General features: G+C 42.3%; 1 protein-coding gene across 6 annotated transcripts in view; it reads right to left on the minus strand.

Moving 5' to 3' along the window:
* Positions 1–1,096: 1,096 nt before the first annotated feature.
* alkbh3 (alkB homolog 3, alpha-ketoglutarate dependent dioxygenase) overlaps positions 1,097–24,206 on the minus strand; it is a 36,111-nt gene continuing 13,001 nt past the window's right edge. For 4 of the 6 annotated variants that reach the window (XM_078414799.1, XM_078414798.1, XM_078414801.1 and 1 more), the window contains exons 4-10: positions 23,963–23,997; positions 21,334–21,381; positions 18,921–19,024; positions 16,447–16,535; positions 16,115–16,324; positions 5,047–5,145; positions 1,097–1,848 (exon numbers count right to left, since the gene is read on the minus strand). In XM_078414799.1, the coding sequence (XP_078270925.1) occupies positions 1,762–1,848; positions 5,047–5,145; positions 16,115–16,324; positions 16,447–16,535; positions 18,921–19,024; positions 21,334–21,381; positions 23,963–23,997 (672 nt within the window). In that variant the 3' untranslated portion in view covers positions 1,097–1,761. The remainder of the gene's footprint in view (positions 1,849–5,046; positions 5,146–16,114; positions 16,325–16,446; positions 16,536–18,920; positions 19,025–21,333; positions 21,382–23,962; positions 23,998–24,206) is intronic. The other 2 variants (XM_078414802.1, XM_078414803.1) reach the window with 2 other exon arrangements.

Below are 24,206 nucleotides of genomic sequence, written 5' to 3' on the forward strand. Positions count from 1 at the left end.
GAGGTATAGGGACAGGTGCTGCACCTCCTGCGGTTGAAAAGAAAGTATCTTGGGAGGAGGTGGTTTGGGTGGGAAGGGACGAGTTAACCAGGGAGTTGTGGAGGGAACGGTCTCTGCAGAAAGCGGAAAGAGGTGCAGATGGGAAGATGTGGCTGTGGCAGGATCCCGTTTGAGGTAGCAAAAATGTTGGAGAATTATGTGCTGCATGCGACAGCTGATGGGGTGAAAGGTCAGGACTGGGGAGACTGTCCATGTTGCGACTGGGGGGAGGGGGAAGCAAGAGCAGAGCTGCTGGATATCGAGGAAACCGTTGTGAGGTCCTCATTGATGATGGAAGAGGGGAACTCCCATGCCCTATAGAATGAGGACATCTCAGACGTCCTGGTACAGAATACCTCGTCTTGGGCGCAGATGGAGGGATTGGGAGTAGGGGATAGAGTCTTTACAGGACGCAGGGAGGGAGGAAGTGTAGTCTAGATAGCTTTGGGAGTCAGTGGTTTTATAATAGATGTTAGTCGATAGTCTATCTCTTGTGACGGAGATGGTGAGATCTAGAAATGGTAGGGAGATGTCAGAGATGGTCCAAGTGAATTTGAGTGCAGGATGGAAATTAGTAGTGAAGGTAATGAAGTCTGCGAGTTCCGTATGGGTGCAGGATGTAGTCCTGATGCTGTCGTCACTATAGCAGAGATAGAGTTCGGGCTAGGGCCCCATGTATGGCTGAAACAGGGATTGTTTGGCGTACCCTCCAAAGAGGCAGGCATAGCTAGGGCCCATCCGAGTGACCATGGCTACGCCTTGGATTTGGAGGAGGTAGGAGGAGTCGAAGGAGATGTCGTTAAGAGTAAGGACCAGCTCTGCTAGGCGGAAGAGAGTGTTGGTTGAGGGAAATTGGCTGGTTCTGCAGTCGAGGAAGAAACGGAGGGCTTTAAGACCGTCCTGATGGGGGATGGTGTTGAGTGACTGAACATCCAAGGTAAAGATGAGGGAGTGGGAGCCTGGAAAATGGAAGTAATTGAAGGATAAATGATGAATAAATGTTCACTGCATCAAGCTGTAGTAAAAAGTCAGATCAGTTTGGATTAGTGTAATCCATTTATTTAGCATGTACATATTGTGCTGCTTAGTATCATTAATTCTATCCCATTTGAAGCCCACTATATTTTCATTATAATAACCTTTCCTGGACATTTCACATCACTCGAGAGTTAAACACGTTTTCAAACTTATACTGCATAATGTTTTAAAAATTATTTTTACAAATAATAATCAATCACCAGTTTGTTTTCTCACACCAAAATTCTTCCTTTCTTACTTTTGTTCTTTTAAAAAAATTTTTTTTTTAAAGCTAAGATGGAGGGGGATATGAGTAGTAAAGTACACGAATAATTGTAAAATGCAACTTTGACTTTCAAGCAAACATCTAAGCCTTCAGTGAATATTGATTGGATCCAAGCACTCATTGGCACAATTCTCTCCAAGTAACTCTTTCCAGGTTAATATGCAATCACATTTTGAAATGTGTTTTTTTCAAAGAATTAAAAAATGTGTTTACATCGTTTAGAAATAACATCCAATTAGCCACCAATTTAGGATTCAAACTACATTTTTCCAAAACTTGCAATAATGAAACTTTCCAGAATTCTTCTTTCATAAATAAGTTCAATACCGTAGAATTGTAAACATCAACAGACAATGTCTCTTGTTCTTTCATTTATTTTCACACAGTTTTGCGGCAGATTTTCACATGTAACGTTATCTTCAGTTTAATCTTGCCTCGGGATAAACTGTTCTAAATGTCAGGTTTATTCGTGGATTTCTATCATGGTATTCTTTTGGCACCCGATGCTGAAAATAATGGTAAAATATATTCAAATATTAATACTGTTGTTGTTAAGATCATTTATTTTCTATATTATTGTCTAATAACACCTCTATTTACTCTTTGGAATGACTATTCAGTCTTCCCAAGGAATTTTCTTCTCCTTTCTGATTTCACTTTCCATCTTAATTCAAGTCATCCCGTTTTACTGCCCTCATCCTCTGCCATTAACTTCTCCTTTCAAATATCCACTTGCGCTTACCCACCCTGTCATAACAACATTTCTATTGCTTCCCTACTACTTACGTGAGCTGCATGTACTTCATTCCTCATATCCCCCTCCATCTCAATTTTTTCTACATTTAGCACTTGGAAAATATATTCTTCCTTATACTCTCTTCCCCTCTCAAGTTATTTATAAATTGCCCATTGCACTCTCAAATGCCTAGTCTTTGGCTCTTGACTGAAAAACGTTTGGATATTAAAGAATCAAAGTATTTGGATCAGGCAGGAAAGTGACACCAAATTGATTAAAAGTCACAGACAACCAAGTCCACACCAACCATCGATCACCCGTTCACACTAGTTCTACGTTATCCCACTTTCCCATTCACTCCCTACACACTCGGGGCAATTTACAAAGGCCAATTAACCTACAAACCTACACGTCTTTGGGGTGTGGTAGGAAACCAGAACACCTGGAAGGAACCCACATGGTCACAGGGAAAACGCGCAAACTCCATGCAGACAGCACCTGGGGTCAAAATCGATCTTACTGAATGGCGTAGCAGGAACGAGGAATCAAACAGCCTATTCCTGCTGTGTAGGAAGGAACTGCAGATGCTAGTTTACACCGAAGATAGTCACAAAAAGCTGGAGTAACTCAGCGGGTCAAACAGCATCTCTAGAGAAAAGGAATAGGTGATGTTTCGGATCTCGACCCCAAACATCACCTATTACTTTTCTCCAGAGATGCTGTCCAACCCGCTGAGTTACTCCAGCTTTTTGTGTATCTTCAGCCTATTCCTGCTTCTATTTCTTACATTCTTATTTTTCTCTCTCTAATTCTGGTCTTGTTTCTTTCTCACTCTCTCCTCAGAACTGCACTCCCAACATCCGGAATTTCCCCCAAACCTAACTCTCACCCTTCCTTTACAACCCACAAAACAATCTACTTTTTCAAACAAGTTTTTAGTCAATAGTCCTCATATCTTAAATGGCTTGAATCAAATTTTGTCTAATTGTGCTCTCTGAAGCATGCTGAATTACTTTTCTGTGTTAATATTGTTGTTTCCATTTTGGCGGGTATGCAATTAAAAGTTAATTGTGATTAATATGACAATTTAGTATGTTTAATCTTAGTTTTAATCAGAGCAGTACATTAGCCTGCAGACTGTGAATGCAGATGTTTAGAGCTGCTTATCTGGTGGGGCCCAAGGACAAATGAGAGACGTTTTGCATTTGCCCTCAGGAACTGTGAAGCACACCATCGATAGATACAGCTTCACTACACATTGCCATCCCTGGCTATACCATGCATGTGCAAAAAGCTGAATCGCAAATTTTATTGAAGGACTTTAAAGGTATTCTCAGTGTAATTTATGCATTTGATTGACGCTAAAATACTAATCTGAAGAAAATCAATGCATTAATCACAATGGTTAACTGCAATTAATTGGCAGTCTGGATATAAAGAAAGGTTATTGTTTTTTTTACTGTGAAGATGAATAATTGAATTGGAGATTTCATATTACATTATTTGTGCCTAGAATACACAGGGTAGTTTAAATTATTTACTTAATCACATCCCTTGAAAATTTTGCATTTTTGCCAGCCATTGAATACAGCCACAATTCTCCCTCTATCTTCCTGTCTCCACCTATATCCTTCCTTTGTCCCGCGCCCCTGACATCAGTCTGAAGAAGGGTCTCGACCCGAAACGTCACCCATTCCTTCTCTCCTGAGATGCTGCCTGACCTGCTGAGTTACTCCAGCATTTTGTGATACCTTCGATTTGTACCAGCATCTGCAGTTATTTTTCTACACTACTTTGAATAAGAACTAACTGCTGTGAGAGGCATTTTCTTAGACTTTAAATATCCTTCAAAACAATGTGAAGGAAGGAACTGCAGATGCTAGTTTACACCGAAGATAGACACAAACTGCTGGAGTAACGTTTCGGGTCTAAAGGGTCTTAACCCGAAAAGTCACCTATTTCTTTTCACCAGAAAAGCCGCCTGACCCACTGAGTTACTCCAGCATTTTGTGTCGTTCTTCAACACAATAATATTAATCAAACATTTTAACATCATTTCAACGCATCTTCTATCTAAGTATTTAATCTAAGGATTAAATTAATTGGGAGTACTTTTCTGTTAACTCTAATAATCAAAAATATGTTTTAGAAAGGCTTTATAACACATACAAGATAATTAAATTCCACTGTCAAACCAAAAATAATTCTTTTGTCGTTGGAAAACAGAATCCGTTACCAGGTGTGGGTAAGGTTACAATGAATTCATTTTGTTGGAAGGCAGATTACAGGAGATGGTTGCCCAACACTTCAAAGTGTGCATGCCAAGGGGAAAGACATGTGCCTGAAGATGAGGAGATCCCAGAAGAGTGGTTCTCCCTTATGGGAGGGGAGGAAAAAGACCAAGACTGCAAGAGTTATGGGGGTTCTATGGTAAGGAAAGCTAACTTATTTACTTAGGAAACTGAACCAGGAATAAGTCTTTCAGTTCCTGTTACCTGCTCCGCTAGTCATTAGGTTCACAGCTGATCTTTTACCAAAATGCCACGACCTGCACTAACCTCTTTTTCCTCGATTTCCTCAAAACCAAAACATCTAAAGGCAGCCATTTACACAGTCAAAGACAACACTACGAATGATATGTTATCTTATCTACAGCAAGCAGTGTCACCACTATTTACACTCAGGAGGCAATTGACTGACTGCTGGATGCCCTCTGATCTTTAACAATGATCAATTGACAAAATTCTTTCTCGATGAGTACATGTCAGAATGGCTGCAACAGCAGATGAACCTCCTTTACTTCGGCCTGAAGAAGGATCTCGACCTGAAACATCACCCATTCCATCTCACCAGAGATGCTGCCTGTCTTTGCGTGGAAGAAAATGATTGAGTCAAGATTAAGAAAGAATATGTATTTAAGAAATATCCTGCACTGCAATATCTGCTGTTGGGCTTAAGAGGACCTCACCTGCCAATCATTCTGGGTCTTCCCTTCCATTACCAACAGACACCCATGGTTTAATGGGATACGAATTATTTCGGCATAGGTATAATCACCTTTCTCTTCCTGGATGAAACAATATAAAGATGATGAAACAATTTAAGAATATTGTAATTATTCCTGATATTTTCATGTTACTTTTGGTTGTGATAAGCCATCAGTTCTGGTCACCTGGAGACTCCATCACACCCTTAGTCAAACAGGGTTTTTTTCAAATATCATGTTTAAATACATGAAATACTCAAAAGTGCACAAAGAAATTACATAGAGAAAATATTTATTTTCCTGAGTCACCATAATTTTTCCCCTGGATTAACCACAGCAATGGTAAACATTTTAATTTTGAGTCAGGAGGTCATGCGGCAGCTTTATAAAACTTTGGTTAGATCCCATGTGGCGTATTGATTGCAGTTCTGGTTGTCCCATTATAGGACGTGGAGGTTATGGAAAGTGCGCAAATGTTTAGACAATAGACAATAGGTGCAGGAGGAGGCCGTTCGGCCCTTCGAGCCAGCACCGCCATTCAATGTGATCATGGCTGATCATTCTCAATCAATACCCCGTTCCTGCCTTCTCCCCATACCCCCTGACTCCGCTATCCTTAAGAGCTCTATCCAGCTCTCTCTTGAATGCATTCAGAGAATTGGCCTCCACTGCCTTCTGAGGCAGAGAATTCCACAGATTCACAACTCTGACTGAAAAAGTTTTTCCTCATCTCAGTTCTAAATGGCCTACCCCTTATTCTTAAACTGTGGCCCCTTGTTCTGGACTCCCCCAACATTGGGAACATGTTTCCTGCCTCTAACGTGTCCAACCCCTTAATAATCTTATACGTTTCGATAAGATCTCCTCTCATCCTTCTAAATTCCAGTGTATACAAGCCTAGTCGCTCCAGTCTTTCAACATATGATAGTCCCGCCATTCCGGGAATTAACCTAGTAAACCTACGCTACACGCCCTCAATAGCAAGAATATCCTTCCTCAAATTTGGAGACCAAAACTGCACACAGTACTCCAGGTGCGGTCTCACTAGGGCCCTGTACAACTGCTGCCTGGATTGGAGGGTATTAGCCACAAGGAGAGGTTGGACAAACCTGGATTGTTTTCTCTGAAGTGTCAGAGGTTAACTTGATACTAGCATATAAAATTATGAGAGGCATAGATAAGGTAGATAGTCAAATCTTTTTTCCCAGGTTGGAATTGTCAAAGACTTGAGGGCATAGCTTTATTAGATGGAGAAATTTTAAAGTAGATGTGTGGGGGGCAAGTTTATTTTTTTGCACAGAGAGCATTTGATGCCTGGCATGTGCTGCAGGAATAGTGGTGGAAGCAGATATGATAATGGATAGTGGCATTTAAGAGGCCTATAAATAGGAACATGGATATGGGGGGGACATAGATCACATGCAGTCAGAGGAGATTAACTTGGCAACATTATGTTTGGCACAGACATTGTGTGCCGATGACCTGTTCCTGTGCTGTACTATTCTATGTTCTATGTTTTATATATGAAATTCTCGAGGCAGGGAGGGTAACAATGGTAACCTTTGAAAAGCTTTGGAGAATTCAGAACCAAGAAATAGCGATGGTACGATCTGTCCATGAATCGACCCCCAGCCCATAGTTAAATACCTGTGAAATTTGTTACTTGTTTATCCTTATTTCCCTCATGAAAAGGTCTTATTGTTTAATATTTTGGGTCATCTGTTCAATGTGAGATATTCTGGAAACATTGCAATGAAATGTACCATTACTAAACTTTTTTTTTTTGTCCTTGCCTACCATAATTTCATCGACCTGCCAAGGAAATATGAAGAGTGCAGATCATAAGATGTTTAATTGTCGATTAAAGCTTTGGTAAGTCACTTTTGTAAGAAATAACATTAAATGTGCAATCTTAACAGACATCCATGTATTTAAAATAAGTTCATCAACTCCAAACACATGTTGTTAATGATGGAAAAGATTCCCTTAAAAAATAACAACAGCTGTATGAACTGTAGATAATGATTTTCTGAACTTTAAGCGTGGCTCGGCCGCGGGACTGAACAGCGCCCGGTGCGGCTCGGCCGCGGGGCCTTCCATCGCCCGGTGCGGCGCGGCCGCGGGACACCATTCTGCTTTAGTTAAACATTTTGTTCAAGGTGGCCGCGCCGTTGTGTTTGGCTGCCTGCCACTGTATGTTTCCTTTTTTTTTTTTTTTCCTAATCAGATGTGCAGCACTTTGGTCAACGTGGGTTGTTTTTAAATGTGCTATACAAATAAAATTGACTTGACTTGACTTGACTTAATTTTGATATAACTTGCATTTTGACATCCTAAAAAAAAAAGCATTTTAATACTTCTCATAATGTCCAGTTTATTGTTGCCTCTTATCACAAAACACTCCTACATAGTAAAATCAATATTGGAGAATTAATCTTAATTAATTAATTAAGCAAGCTTCAGCTTCAAGTTTCTCCTCTTCTGAGCCTTAAACATTCTGTAACTGTGACCCCCTCAGCCAGGGAAAACAATCTGTCTGCATCAAATCTGTGAAGTTGTTTAAACTAGAGAGAATGCAATTATATTCAATTGTATAGAGAATACAATTATACAGAATACAACCCTGGTCGACAAAACGTGCTCTTACAGCAAAGTCACAATCAATACAGTGAACCTTAACTGACTCCCTCACAGGCAAGAGCATCCATTCCATGGCAAGGAGACCAAAACTCCAGAATACTCCACATGCGATCTCAGTAAGTCCTTACACAAATGCAGCAAGACTTCATTAGTCCTGCACAAATCCTTGCACAATAAATGCAAACATTATTTGCCTTCTTAATTGTTCAATCCGCATGCATGTTGGTGCTCAGTGATTTGTCATTAATACACACAGGTGCCTTCGATCAACACTCCCAATTCCATTTAAAAAATACTGTCTTTCTAAAGAAAACTAAAATGAATGACTTTAGGTTTCTCCACATTATATTTCTTATTCTTACCCACTCACGCACAATGTCTATTTCCTTTGAAATCTCTTTGCATTTTCCCTTTGTTCTCTCTAATCCCATCTAGTTGCATATCAGCACCAAACTGGGTAATATGCTGTTCAGTTTGTCCAGATAAATTATTGATATTGTGAAGAAGGAGGCCCAAGTATTGATTAATGACACTAGATCAATGCCTGTAAACCTAAGAAAGCCATGCATTCTCACTTTTTGCTTTCTGCTGACAACAAATTCTCAAACCATGTTCATGTATCAGCCTCAGTTCTGCATGTTCTAACCTTGCTGACTATCCTCCAACCTGGGATCATATTGGAAGCCTTCCAAAAATCCAAATGCATCACATCCATTGGTTTCTCCCTTATATATTTTGTTAGTATAAGCCTATTATGGTATGAAAGTTGGGCAGAGTACTACTGGTCTGTACAATACTGGTCTGTACAATACTGGAATTCTGTATTGCTGAGCAAAGGTCTGTCACTACATGACATTGAGGTAGAATCCTGCTGGGTACGTCTCTCACTGTATTACATTGGGTACAATACCAGTGGATTCATACATCACTGCGTAGCACCTGAGGGTGAAGCTAGTGAACAGAGATCCTGTGACGTGGGAAATTACATTGGATACAGTAGTGGAGCACCGAGAACTATAGCATTTGTTTCTTAAAACATGACTAGAAATATGCTACCTAGTTAAATTTAATATTTTTCTTATGACTGGTCCCTGAAAATGATTAAGTCTATAAGGTAAGGTAGACACAAAATGCTTTTGTGTCTACGTTCAATTTAAACCAGTATCTCCATTTTTTCCCCTACAAGACTGTAAATTAGACCCTCTTTCCAAAAAAGGTAAACCACTGCCAAAACTTGTAATATTACATAATGTAAGATCCTTCCGGCAGTAAATACAAAACTAGGGCCAAATTGCTTTCACACCCACAGAAAAAAATGAGTATGCGATGGAAGGCAATGTGAATAACAAAGGAAAAAAATGGAGAACTTAAAAAGAATGGTGGAGGCAAAATATTATGTCAAATCTGGAATATTTCTAATGCAAAACACCAACCCCCTGTCATATGAGAGTAAGAAAAGATACAGCTACATACATTACATTCAGTCATTCAACAATATTAAGATTTTGCAGTTACAAACACACTTAGTCCTGAACAAATAACTGAGAGACAAGTAATTTAGCCTTGCAACAAAAATAATTAGCTTGATTACAGCCAGCCTGACATTTTGTATTGTGATCTGCAATGTGACTATTGCCTCTCCTTTCCCCCCTAGAAAAACGCTGCCACGATGTGCACCCAAAAGTCAACAGAGGTCAAACTTTCAGCAAGCTTCAAATGTCATGCACATATGGCTCGCGACCATAACTAACTTTGGATTACACGGGAGAGAGGAGTCAATTCATTACAAGGGTGAGCTTCGTCAGCAATTTGTCTGAAAAATGTTTGCAGTTCCCTTGACCTCCCCTTCAATTCAGGAAATCCTAGACAATAGCCAGTGCTGCAAACCTCCCATCTCCTTTCCAATGGAGGAATTCTGTACGGACCTGTTATTTGAACCCAGCTCGTAGTTACTTAAATTATGTGATTTATAAGACAATTTCAATTAACAATGATGGATATCATGTTCCTTGCAAAACCACAATGTTATGAATACAAATTTTAAGGACCCATAACTTCTGATCATTCCTTATGTCTATAACTATGTATTGCAAAACTAAACAGACACAACACTGCAATTCTTAAAGTCTTAGACATTATTAGATGTAATTGATTTAACCGCAGGATGCAACAAATTCTTGTATTTTTTATTCCTGGAGCCATTTCAGAGATATCTGTAAATACACTTTAAACCGGCATTTAAGCAGTTGCCATGGGAACCTTCAGAACCATGTTAGATTTTCCTTGTATTGTCAGAGCCACCCACACAATTTCTAGTAGAGCCAATACTGCCACAATGATTTAAACCAAACGACATGTTTATTTATTGTTTGTAAAGCACCTTTGTTATGAATGTAGAAGTTTGAAGCTTTGATCTACTAAGATTTTCAAAATGGACTGCAAATATAGATCATGTGAATCAATTCAATAATTTGATAAATGCGATAGCATCTTAAGATCAATACAAAGATAACTAATAAATGCAAGGACAACAGCTCAGGCAGCAAACCTGCTTTTAGTGCATTTTAAATTGTTAATTAAGAAAAATCTATTTAAAAAGAAGTGCCAAAAAGATGGCTCTGTGGGGAGAACAGAACAGAACAGAACTTTATTGTCATTCGGTATAAATACCGAACGAAATTTCAGCAGTCACAAGACACAGCAAAAAAGAAAAGAACACAGGACACACGACCGCAACACAAACATCCATCACAGTGACTCCAAACACCCCCTCACTGTGATGGAAGGCAACAAAACTTCCACTCTCTTCCCCCCGCGCCCACGGACAGGCAGCTCGACCCCTACCGAGGCGACCGACACGCACAGCCCCCGCAAGGGGATGGAAGGCCCCGCGGCCGAGCCGCACCGGGCACCGAAACGTCCCGCGGCCGAGCCGGCGATGTTAAGTCCAGCGGCCAAGCCGCGCCGGGCGATGGAAGGCCCCGCGGCCGCTGCTAAGTCCCGCGGCCGAGCCGCACCGGGCACTGAAACGTCCCGCGGCCGAGCCGCGCCGGCGATGTTAAGTCCCGCAGCCGAGCCGCGCGATGGAAGGCCCCGCGGCCGCGCCGGGAGCTGAACCGTTCCGCGGCCGAGCCGCACCGGACGATGGAAGGCCCCGCGGCCGAGCCGCGCCGGGCACTGTTAGGTCCCGCGGCCGAGCCGCGCCGGCGATGTTAAGTCCAGCGGCCGAGCCGCGCCGGGCGATGAAAGGCCCCGCCGGGCGATGAAAGGCCCCGCAGGCGATGGAAGGCCCCGCGGCCGAGCTGCGCCCCGGGGAAGAGACCTAATAAAAGAAAGGTTTCCCCCGCCCCACCCCACCCCCCACCACACATACACAGCCAAAAACAGAAACAAAAACCATTCCAACACCGACACAAACAAAAAAAAGAAGAAAAGAAAAAAAAAGGAAAAAAAAGACAAACAGACTGCCAGAGAGCCGCAGCCGTTAGGCGCAGCCACACGTGACACGAGGATGTGTTTCTGATAAACAGGCCGTCCAGTGACAGCATACTTTAGAGATTCTAGCCTAAAGCTTTGGGAGTTATGATGTGGTATATCAAAATGAGATAGATTGCAAAGCATTCCCTAACTTTGGAATTGTAATAAAGGGTTACAGAATTGATATATGAGAGAACAACAATAACAGGAGAAAGAGAAAATTAAGGAAAAGCATGGAAAAAGCCAAATGTGATATTTTATTTTAATGGTTCCCGAAAATAGAGCCAGTGTCATCAGAAATTTATTGGCCCTTTCTAATTGCATTAAATAATAAAATCTTGGAAATGAGGGATTGTCAGCAAACAAAGCCTCAGATAGTCTGATCTCAATGTTTGGTGTCCTGCAATCAACCTCAAAGTAGTAAGTCAACCAGTTATTATCTGAAACAATTGTAGCCTTTCCCATATGACCCAGGTATCGCTTTAAGAATTCTAACTACCGATTACAATGACCTTTTGAAAGTCCATAGCAGTTACTAATCACTTTTTGTGAGTTAAATCCTGAATTTCCCTTGTAATTAAACATAATCAGTGTAATGATGGTGACATTTTCAGTGTTCGCTCTGGTTGCTTCGCGACACTGCGATTCAAGGAATAGCAATGAGGATATCCAGAAATCAGCCTCAGTACATCAGCCTTCTGCATAAGTGTCAATGCTCTCGTTTCCTTCAATAGAATGAAGGAAATCAGGTGAACTGAAAGGATCACTTTGCTGCAAAAGGATCACTTTGCTGACTGTTCAGCTAGCATGATGACCAGAGAGATTTCATTTGCTGTCAGGCATGCATTTAAACTCAGAGAAAGGAAGTCAAAACCAGTTTTCCTGTGGGCAGCTTTCCTTTCGGAAATCAGTGGTGAATACCATTATTTCTCTACTGACCGCAAAATCTGAACAAGTTTTCTTCATCTAATTCATGATGCAATTTAAATTAGTGAACACAAATGTCCTTTATTCTACTTTGTATCATTTACCTCTCTAAAGCACCCCCTCCCGTTGGGTCCATTTTAAAGCTGAAGCAGTGACTTTTATTGGATTTCTATGATATCCAATTCAAATATCTAATACTAGGTTCTGCTGTTCAATCCTAGAGTCATAGAGGTACACAGTTGTAAGCATGGAAACAGGTCCTTCAGTCCAACTCATCCCTTATCTTTTTCTATCCATGAACCTGTCAAATGCTTTTTGAACATTGTAAATATACCCATCTCTTCTACTTCCTCTGTCAGCCCATTTCGCGTACCTGCCACCCTGTGAGTGGAAAAACTTGCCACTCGGGTCTCCTTTAAATCTTTCCCCTCTCACCTTAAACCCATGCCTTCTATTTTTTGACTCTCCTACCTTGGGGAAAAAGACTGAACATCCGATTTACCACTGCCCTTTATAAACCTCTATATGATCACCACTCTGCATTCTTCACTCCAGGGCAAACAATTCCAAACTAATCAATCTCATCTTATAACTCAAGCTCTTCAGTCCTGGTGGTGTTGTTGTGAATCATTTCTGCATCCTCTCAATAGTATGACAACCAGAAGTACACACAATATTCCAAGCCCACTCTCACCAAAGTCCTATGCAGCTGTAACATGACATCCCAACTCTTGTACTCATTGCCTCATCTGATAAAGGCAAGCATGCCATCCGTCTTCTTTACCATCTTGTCTACCTGTGTTGCCACTTTTAGGGAACTATGCACTTCAACTCCGAGGCCTCTCTGTCCTACAACAGTCCGCCGGGCCTTGTCATTTACTGCAGAAAGTCCTACTTGGGTTTGACGTCTCAAAATGAATCACTTTGCACTTGTTCGAGTTAAATTTAATCTGCCATTCGTTTGCCCAGGTTCCCAGTTGATCCATGGATAACCTTCATCACTCTCATACATTGGTCTACCCTGTCCTCCTGTTCCTAGCCTGACTACCATATGAGACCGGGAGTAATTCAGAGAGTACAAACTTTGAGGTACTGTTTTATAACCTGCTTAACTCCCTATATTCATATTGCAGGACCTCATTCCTTTCTCTACCTATGCCATTGGTAGACATACATACATACACGTGTACACACACACACATACGTACACGTATACACACACATACACACACACACATATATGAAGGGTCTCGACCCGAAATGTCCCCATACCATCTCTCCAGAGATGTTGCCTGTCCCGTTCAGTTACTCGCAGCATTTTGTGTCTATCTTCGGTTTAAACCAGCATCTGCAGTGCCTTCCTACACATATATGTACACGCCTGCACCAGCGAGGCACAGAGCTAGTTGTTGTGCCAAAGACCTGCCTGCTGCCAGAGCTCTTCTCTGAGAGCCGACACCACTCCCCCCAACACCCCTGAAAGGGGGAGGGGGAGTGGGGGGAGGGGCATGGGTGGAGGGAGGGGGGGATGGATTGGGTGAATGAGGGGGTGGGGAAGGGGGAGGATGGAGTTGGTGAGTGGGGGGAGGGAGGGGGAGGGGGGTGGAGTGGGTGAGGAAGGGGGATGGTGGGAGGGGGGATGGAGTGGAAGAGGGGGGGATGGAATGGGAGTGGGGGGAGGGGGAAAGGGGGATGGAGTAGGTGAGTGGGGGGGAGGGAGGGGAGGGGGATGGAGTGGGTGTGGGGGGATGGAGGGGTGAGGGGGGAAGGAGTGGGTGAGTGGGGGGGGAGGGAGGAGGATTGAATGGGTGAGTGGGGGTGGAGTGGGGTGGGGAGGGAGGGAGGAATGGTGAGTGGGGTGGAGTGGGTGAGAGTGGGGGGAGGGGGGATGGAGTGGATGAGGGGCGATGGAGTGTATGAGTGGGGGGGAGGGAATGGAGTGTGTGAGTGGGGGGGAGGAGGGAGTGGGGATAGAGTGGGTGAGTGGGGGGAGGAGGGGGGATGGAGTGGGTGCGGAGGGGGGAGGGGAAGGGGCGAGTCAGGGAGGGGAGAGTGCTACATCAATGCAGGAGAGCTTTGGGCCCAACGGATGGCCGCCGGATCTGCGCATGCGCGGTTGCAGGAGGGTTGCCATTTTGTGTTCAGCTCCGGCGCGTCCGCGGTTGCGGGAGGGTTGCCATTTTGTGTTCAGCTCCGACCTCACGCTCAACGCCCGATTGGCCTGAGTGGCCATGGGGGGGCGCGCAGACGCTCCCCGCTCTGATTAGTCGCCGGCGTGTCCTGATTTGTTCCTGCCACTCACCCCCACGTGGGGTCCATTGATTGGCTCTGACCTCCCGCTCGACGCCCGGTTGGTCCGGGTCCCACGTGGGGGGAGTGCCGACGTTCCCCGCTCTGATTGCTCGCCGGCAAGTCCTGATTTGCCCCTGCCGTTCAATTTATTTTAAAGATGAAATGGGGTTTTCCCAAGTCACAATGGAAACCCTATGAGGAATGGCCCCCACTTGGTCTAGTTAGTACTAAACTGCAACACGTATGGTTCTGTAATATAGTGATAGTCCACTGTTCAATTATTAATCCTAATTTTCTGAGAAATTTGCCAAGCAAACAAATCACACACCAAATATTTTCTATTTTATTAACTATTATTCTTCACTCATGTATAGTTTACCTACTTTTAATGACGTATTTTTTATTTGTATTTTTTTAAACGATCTTTGCTTTTGCATTATGTGAGCAGGAGCAACTTTTCTTTAAAACAGTTGGATCAACTATATATTACTACCAAACTGAGGTGGACCCGTTGGGTCCAAATCTCTCCTGCGGGCCTCTCCTGGGGCAACCCTCCCCCAACTGATGATCCTGTGGGCCCGACAACCCTCTCCAACTGGTGAAGCCCGTTGCCGGGCGAGGAGTGCCCCCCCCTTATTGGCCCCAAAATTCTCCTGCATTGGTCCAGCACTCTCTACTCCCCCTCCCCCCCACTCACCCACTCCATCCCCCCTCAACACCCTTATCCCCCCCTCCTCCCCTCACCCACTCCATCCCTCAACCCCCCCTTATCCCCACTCCCTCACCTACTCCATCCCCCCTCAACCCCCCAAACCTCTCCTGCATTGATCCAGCACCCTCTCCTCCCCCACACCCACTCCATCCCCCCTCAACCCCTTATCCCCCACTCCTCCCCTTCCCCCCACTCACACATCCCCCCTGAACCCTCCCTCCTCCCCTCCCCACCTCACTCACACCACCCCCCCTCAACCCCCCCTGATCTCCCCCCTCCCCTACTCAACTACTCCATCCCCCCTCATGTGGCCCGAAGCGAGCTGCGGCTCGCTATGGGTTGCTGCCGTTTGCACCATTGCAAAGTTGAAATATCATAGGTTGCCACAGATTGATGTCGAAAACAAAGCTCGTCCTCCCGGGAGGGGTGGGTGAGTGGGTGAATGGGGGGGGGGGGGAGGGGTGGAGGGGGGTTCGGGGGGGATGGAGTGGGTAAATTTGCGGCAGCTCGTCGGCCCACAGCCTTACCCCCCCCCTTCATTTGCCACCACTCCCGTCACTCGTACGGGTCCAATTGTGACGTCATACGCTGAACATGGCCAGCGTCAGTTTAATAAGGTAATTTTTAAACTTTAAAATATCTCTAACTTTAAAAATATATGACCAATTTGAACGAGACTTGGATTAAGGTGTCCCCAGGAAAAGGTGAGTAAGGTGGTCCTAAAATTGTTGCGCTATCATATGACTGGGGCACAGAAATAAGGCACCATCACAGGCATGATCAAACAAACAAATAATCAAACAAACTGAGAATTTTATTAATATATATATATATATAGATACTCTATATTCTCTATATATAACTATACTCTATATTATAAGGTATTTCTATGATTTTACTACAGCCATATTAAGAAAACATTTTGCTGAAACAAATAACATACATTTCTAATGTCATATTGTGTCTGTAAGGCAAATAATTTTTGTTTAAATGTGTACTTACTGGAGGTGGTTTTTTTCTCATTTCAAAGTTCCTGGTTTCTCCAAAGCTGAGGGATGCAATAACTGGGTCTCTTCCCAACGATGGCTCATCATCACTGTGCCAATCAATGCTGTCCTTACAATGTCGGTACAGATTGCAAAGAAGAGAATTAAAGGTGTATCCAGTTACTTCCGCAATTAGATCCTTTAGCATAGACAATAGAGGATGCCACTAAATGGAACATAATAACTTATTATAAAATCATACATGAAAAATGCTCTGACGTGTTCAAAGACGGTACTGTATTACAAATTGGGGTTTTTTAAACGACAGAAGACGGTGAAATAACGTACATGAGGGTTTGATTTCATTGTTGAGTTGGAGTAGGTGTAGGGGAGATCTCCATACCAAGATGTGAGTCTTGGTTCCTTGTATGATCCATCTACAAAGATTTAATGTTGAAAATGAGAATCATGTCCTTCTGAATGAATAATCCATGGATAATATGGATGAATAATCCATATATTTGTTCTGACCTCTTTAAAAAAAAGGATGTATACAACACCAAGCAAAACTTAATTGGGGAAAACAGCAACAATTCTCAATCAAATCCACAGCAAACTACTGTTATTGGAGATTGTGACTCTGTTGCTGGAGATACTCCAGCATTTTGTGTCTACCTTCGATTTAAACCAGCGTCTGCAGTTCTTTCCTACACAGCAAACTACTACAGATTGCAAAAGTTATGGATGTTTTTTGAGGAAAGGCTATGGTTTAGCAGCAATATCAAAACAGTGATATTACAAGGCTCCTGATATCAGCCATAAACTCAATTAAGGTCCCTTTGTAATATTGAAATATTAAATAAAACAGCATTGCAGTTGTTTAAAAACATCAGGATTGGGACACTTTTCAAATACATGTAATTCGAACAACCAATCCAGCAGAACTCTCGCAAAACTTTGCATTCTTTAGGGCAGTTCACCCATGCTTTACATTGAAAGGAACATTATGGAATGCTTTCTTTAAAATGGTGGGACAACTAAAGTTATTCACTAAGCACTTCCAGAATGTTGACAGCAGCACACAATGTTAAGCTTGTTTCATGGAACATTGTTATATCGTAGAATACAACCCTGCTTCAAAACAAAAATCAGAACATAGACTGTTTACAAAAGGGAGGTTCACACCAGTTAACTGTTCAAGACATAAAACTGCTTTGGGCTAATCTTATTAATGTCAATGTTATACAGTAACAGTATTAACATATTCATTTAAAAGTACCTAACAGAATTGGACATTATTTTGCTAAGTCAAAATTTTGGAGGATAGAGAAATGTCAAACAAAGTGAAAAGAATGAGGGTCAGCCTCATTCTAATTTTCCTAAATCCATGGCAAATTATTCAGAAACTTGGAATGCAGATGCTGGTTTACAAAAGAAGACACAAAGTGCTGGAGTAACTCAGCAGGTCAGGCAGCATCTCTAGAGAACACAGATACGTGGCAACTCAAGTCAGGACCCTTCTTCAAACTATTACTTAAATTATTCAGGTTTGTTTGAATGATTATTTGTTTGTGCACGGAAGAAAATCCTAAATTCTGGAATTTCACCTGATTAGGATGTGTAAATATAGAATAATCTTGAAGGGTATAATTTCTCAGAGCCATTGGATAAATGCATTAAGACGTGCTCACATACAAAGTTCATTAACCCTTCATCTTGGGATCCAACATAGACAGTTCCCACTACAACTCTTTATAATAGGCAGAGGAAGTCCTGCAAATGAAATAAATGATTAAATCTGGTGAAAAAGAACGTGAGCAACCAATGAAAGTGAATTCTTCTCCATGAATGCACAAGTTTGCTTGGTAGGAAAGCATTATTAGACATCAATGCCACTGAGCAACGGGATGCGGGTTTACAAGCAAAATTACTTCACGTGTTGGATTACAGTTCTTCATGTTTTGAGTTTTTTGCCACAAGGCAAGTGAATAAGCCAACTGGAGAGCTAGATGTTACCATTCCCATAATCGACACATAACGTTGAAGCAAGTCACAAAAGAATAGGTTTAAAAATATAATCTTTGCCCTAAAGAATCAAAAAGATATAAAACAGCTCCTGCGAAAAAGTAATTGAAGACACTGACAATTAACATTTCAAATTTAGCAATGGATTACACCTGAAGATGGAAATTGAGCCAATGTCCCATCAAATATAGAGCCGTCAGTTAATTTAAAATGACCTCTGGCTCTCTGAAGCCGACGGCATTTGGTAAAGAAAAAAAACAAGAACTCAAAATGCAGGAAATACTCAGCAAGTCAGGCTGCAAATGTAGGAAGAGAAACAGAGTTCACAGAGACACAAGAGCTATTTTAGAATATCAGAACACACAGTCTATTTAGACTTCAATTACTGTTACATAAAGTAACAGTGCTCTCTTATGGGACAGTGGTTGCTAAAAACAATAAAAAGATTCAATTAATTTAATCTCAGCAGGGAACATCCAGTAGCATAGCATGGTGAGGGGGCTGGAGATTTAAGATGCCATGTTACATTAATGATAGGGAGTAGTGAATTTTGCAATGGCTAACCAAAGTGGTGAAAAGTGAAATTCCCACATCATTCACAGCTTCAAGTGAATGATTTAGAATTTGTATTATTGAAAACGTGGACACATGTCACTTGCATGGGGAAGAAACCAATGAAACTAAACAAATCTCTACATTTTATTTTTTTGTGAACCAGCATATGCAGTTCCTTGTGTCTAAACCTCTATATTTTCTACAGTTGAGACACTAAGATTATATTCTAAGATAAAACCAACCCGGTCCAATGTTAGATTTCTGCTGCCAAGGTATTTCCCTGTGCAATTGTTCAAACATCCAGTCAGCTTCTTTTGAGTCAATGAAAGCAGGTTTCAGATGAAGTCTGAAAACAAAAAATAGGAAAGTAAAAATGAGAAAATACAACAGTGATGTTTTCCCTGTCTGGCTTGCAAGCCCTAGACATTTTTAGATATGTTTATTCAAATGTTGATATCCTATGGTGCAGTGTTTTCATTTTCTTTGCGTCCGTCTGTCCGTCCGTCCGCCCGCCTACCTGCCTATTTATTTCATCCATCCATCCATCCATCCATCCATCCATCCATCCATCCATCCATCCATCCATCCATCCACCCACCCATCCATCCATCCATCCATCCAATCCATTCATTTTGGCGGATTTAAGGCATCATTGGCAAGGTTCATTGCTCATCCATAATTACCCCCTTGAGAAGCTGATCATGTGCTAGGCCATTTCAGGAGATTAACATTCCTTCAAAATCTCTGGATCTAAATCCTGGAATTCCTTTCCTAATGTTCTATGAATACCCAGTCCAAAAGGACTTTAGAGGTTTGAGAAAGTGGCTCACCACCTCTTCCTCAAAGGCAATTAGAGATGGACAACAAATGCTGAGCACCTCACCAATGTCCTGTTCCAAAAAATGAATTTGAGAAAATACTAAATTGAGCCCTCATCAATTAATATATAAGGGTCAGAAAAATATTAAATAATTCTAGAAACATTGAGGAGAATTTTATTAAGAAGCCCCAAATAAGAAACAGTTTTGGTAAAATAATCTGCCTGCCAATTGCAGAAAATAATGGCAAACGTAATGACACAGAGAAGTAGGTACTGATCACTGGAAACTTTACAGGAGAAAATATAACCACTGCCTTGATCCATGACAATTAAAGTTGGTATACTTGAGTACATGAATATCGTACAATACGAGATCTTGTTGCCAAATTGGTAGCATATCAGTGGCTTTTGTGTGCCTGAGCTACAACTCACCAAAGTTCACAATGGGCAATGACTCCTTTTGGAAAGGTTGTGTTCAGAAGCACTGGACTGAAGTATTAACTTAACAATTGAGGTTATAAATCAGTATTACAATCACGTTCCAAATGTTTCTCATACTACATTGTCCTTGACACAAAATAGGCAACTGCAATTAAATCAACACAATGTTTCATTCTCCCTTAATATTTAAGGGCCTGTCCCACTTAGGCGATTTTAAGGCGACTGCGGGTGACTAGGCTGTCGCCGACAGTTCGCCGGGCTGTCACGGGCATGATCGTGAGGAGTCTTCAAAGAATCGTATAAGAAGATAACTGCAGATGCTGGTACAAATCGAAGGTATTTATTTCACAAAATGCTGGAGTAACTCAGCGGGTCAGGCAGCATCTCGGGAGAGAAGGAATGGGTGACATTTCGGGTCGAGACCCTTCTTCAGACTGATGTCAGGGGGGCGGGACAAAGGAAGGATATAGGTGGAGACAGGAAGATAGAGGGAGATCTGGGAAGGAGGAGGGGACGGGAGGGACAGAGGAACTATCTAAAGTTGGATCAAAGAATCGTAGTGGATCTCGGCACGTCGCTGAGAAATTGCCCGGATAGAAATTTCTCGGCGACAGCTGGCTTGTCGCCAGGTATCGTTGCTTATTGCGGGCGCTGTCGCATGCTGTTCCCAGGTTTGCTAGGTTGTCGCAGATGCATTAGGAAGCACGTAATATTAAATTAAATAAAGTTATTTGAAGATACCATAAAATACTTGTGTTTAACCAATTTATTTACCGTCAGTACATGTGACAGGTAGATTGGAGACGACAGTTTGATGGTCAGGTAAGCATGGGAATTTCGCGATGTTTATGGCCATCAGCAATTACTTTTAAAGTAGGCTCCTAACCCAGATATGCAACCCAGAAACCAGATATGCATCTCCCGTACATTTTCAAAGAATGCCCACACTCTGCACAAAAATCCATTTAACCACGTTTAAAATAAAATTTCTTAATACTGCTATTAGCAAACTGGAAGTCAATCCAGTTTATGCATTGTTACCGTGAAGCTTGGTTTTCAGGTAACCCAGGCAAGAAGTTATATTTCAAAACTCGCAAGTAATCACAGACTTGTCAGTGATTTCAACGAAAATTAGGACGCCGGAGAAGCATTGATAAGCGTGGGAATTTCACGATGTTTCTGAAGATGGTGTAATCTCTTAGCCAGGTGCTAGTTTCACAAAAAAAGTAACTTGTATCGACCTGACTCGGCATTGTCGTGGTCATTGTCGTATGGTAAAAGAAAATTTCGGCAATCTGCTAGACTTTGACAGTCGCCGGTAGTCGCCTAAAAAATCGCCTAAGTGGGACAGGCCCTTTAATGCATAGAACAGTAGAAAAATCTTCATTTCCTACCTGGAAACTCCTGCTGGCCCACTGCTGATTTCATATAAACCTTCTTTGCTTATGAACAAAGAATAAACTAAGTTATAATCTCACAATTAAGGCATAATCTCACAATTTTATAAACTAAACATGATAACTTCATTCTCTTCTCACCCCCTATAAATGAATCCAGTAAACATTTGTAGCACTCCCTCTAAGATACATGAAGCTTTCAAAAGAACTGCCATTCGACACATTTTAAAACGGCATGAAACTAATTAAACTTTTAATTTTACTAACAAGAATAAATCTGTAAAGAAATTTCTGAACGCGATCACATCCCATGCTATCAATTATTATATACAAAATTGGAAAATGTATTAAATAGTGACAATGCTATACAAAAAGACTTTAATGCAACTGTATATTGCACTGCATCCATATTTATACTTTCAGTCAGTCCTTATGAAGGATGTTTTCAGTTTCACATATGCTAAAAGATTTATTGAGCATTTCCAGTATTTTCTTATGTTATTTCAGATTTCCAACAACTGCATTAAGTTACAAGGAACTGCAAATGCTGGAATCTTGCTTAGAACACACAAAATGCTGGAATAACTCAGCGGGTAAGGTAGCATCTCTGCAGGACATGTATCGGCAATGTTTTGGGTCGGGACCCTTCTTCAGTCATAAACATTAAGGCTTTCATTTACGAATGAATACGCTTGACAGTGCAGATACTGTGAGGATGTTTCCTTGAATGGAGAAATCAAGAACCCTGAGGCAGTCTCAGGATAAAGGCTCAGTCACCTATGACTTAGATGAGAAGGATTTTTTTTTTCAAATGCTTGTGAAACGTTGGAATTCTCTAGACTCAAAAGTTGCAGAGTTAAATATATTCTGTTCTGAAGCTTTTGCAATAAAGGGGAATAAAGTGTTATAAGTGTTTTCCAGGCCCCCATCTTTACTATGGATATCCAGTCACTCTACACCTCCATCCCCCACCAGGAAGACCTTAAAGCCCTCCGTTTCTTCCTCGACTGCAGAATCAGCCAATTTTTGTCTACTAATACTCTCCTCCGCCTTGCAGAACTGGTCCTTACCCTCAACAATTTCTCATACGACTCCTCCCACTTCCTCCAAATCCAAGGTGTAGTTGCCAAGGTGCTACCTCCAGCACTCATGCAGAACTCACTGACTTCATCAACTTCACGACCAATTTCCATCCTGCACTCAAATTCACTTGGACCATCTCCGACATCTCCCTACCGTTTCTAGATCTCACCGTCTCCATCACACAAGACAGACTATTGACCGACATTTACTAAAAACCCACTGACTCCCATTGCTATCCAGACTACACTTATTCCCACCTTGCTTCCTGTAAAGACTCTATCCCCTGCTCCCAATTGCTCTGTCTACATCGCATCTGCACCCAGGATGAGGTTTTCCATACAAGGGCATTGGAGAGGTCCTCGTTCTTTCGGAAACGGGGGTTTCCCACTTCCATTATAGATGAGGCTCTCACTGGGGTCTCCTCGATATCCCACAGCTCCGCTCTCGCTCGCCCTCCCACCATTCGTAACAAGGACAGAGTCCCTCTTGTCCTCACCTTCCACCCCTTCAGCCGTCGCATATAATCCTCCAACATTTTTGTCATCTCCAACGGGATTCCACTACTGGCCACATCTTCCCAGTTCCACCCCTTTCAGCTTTCCGCAGAGAACGTTCCCTCTGCACCTCCCTGGTCAACTCATCCCTTCCAACCCAAACTCCTCATCCCCAGGTACTTTCCCCTGCAACCGCAGGAGATGCAACACCTGTCCCTTTACCTCCCCCCTCGACTCCATCCAAGGACCCTGACACTCTCTTCAGGTGAGGCAGAGGTTCATTTGCACCATCTTCAACCTTATCTACTGTATCCACTGTTCCAGGTGTCAACTCCTGTACATGGACGAGACCAAGCGCAGGCTCGGCGATCGTTTCGCTGAACATCTCTACCAGTCCGCCTTAACCTACCTGATCTCCCGGTTGCTCAGCACTTTAACTCCCCCTCCCATTCCCAATCTGACCTTTCTGTCCTGGGCCTCCTCCATTGTCAGAGTGAGGCCCAGAGCCAATTGGAGGAACAGCACCTCATATTTCGCTTGGGCAGCTTACACCCCAGCAGTATGAACATTCAAATAGTCCTTGCTTTCCCTCTCTCTCCATCCCCTCCCCCTTCCCAGTTCTCCCACCAGTCTTACTGTCTCTGACTACATTCTATCTCTGTCCCGTCCACTCCCCTAACATCAGTCTGAAGAAGGGTCTCGACCCGAAATGGCACCCATTCCTTCTCTCCAGAGATGCTGCCTGTCCCGCGGAGTTACTCCAGCATTTTTTTCTTTCTTCTTAAGCCCTGCTCCTCTAGGGAGCATAGGCCATTGACAAATGTCCTCTACCTCACTCCAGCATTTTGTGTCTACCTAAAGAGTTATAAGAATCAGGCAGAGATTGAGTTGAAGCCAAAGATCTGCCTGGCCTCAATCTTATTGAATGGTAGGAGACTCTTCCATTTCTTATGTTTACTATAGTATTTTTCATCAGTGTGAGAAAGGCTATAGCGCAAGGTTCATGTTGTCTTACTAAGAATGATATTAAGTAACATCTCTGTACTTACTCAAAGATTCTTACTTCCGGAATCTTACGCTGAACCTATGATGTAAACAAGTTCCACAAGAAGAATTAGAGTACTATACATCTAATTTTTTTAAAAGATCAATGCATTTAAATAATATTGACTAATAAGGTAATTCAGGCCTTTGTCAAAAGCAGAATATATTGCAAATCTTCTTGTTAGAATATATAACAAATCGTATGACCGTAAATCTGGAAATTACAATTGGTTAAATCTTTTTACTGGC

Source organism: Rhinoraja longicauda, chromosome 18, assembly GCF_053455715.1.
Source record: "Rhinoraja longicauda isolate Sanriku21f chromosome 18, sRhiLon1.1, whole genome shotgun sequence".
NCBI lineage: Eukaryota > Metazoa > Chordata > Chondrichthyes > Rajiformes > Arhynchobatidae > Rhinoraja > Rhinoraja longicauda.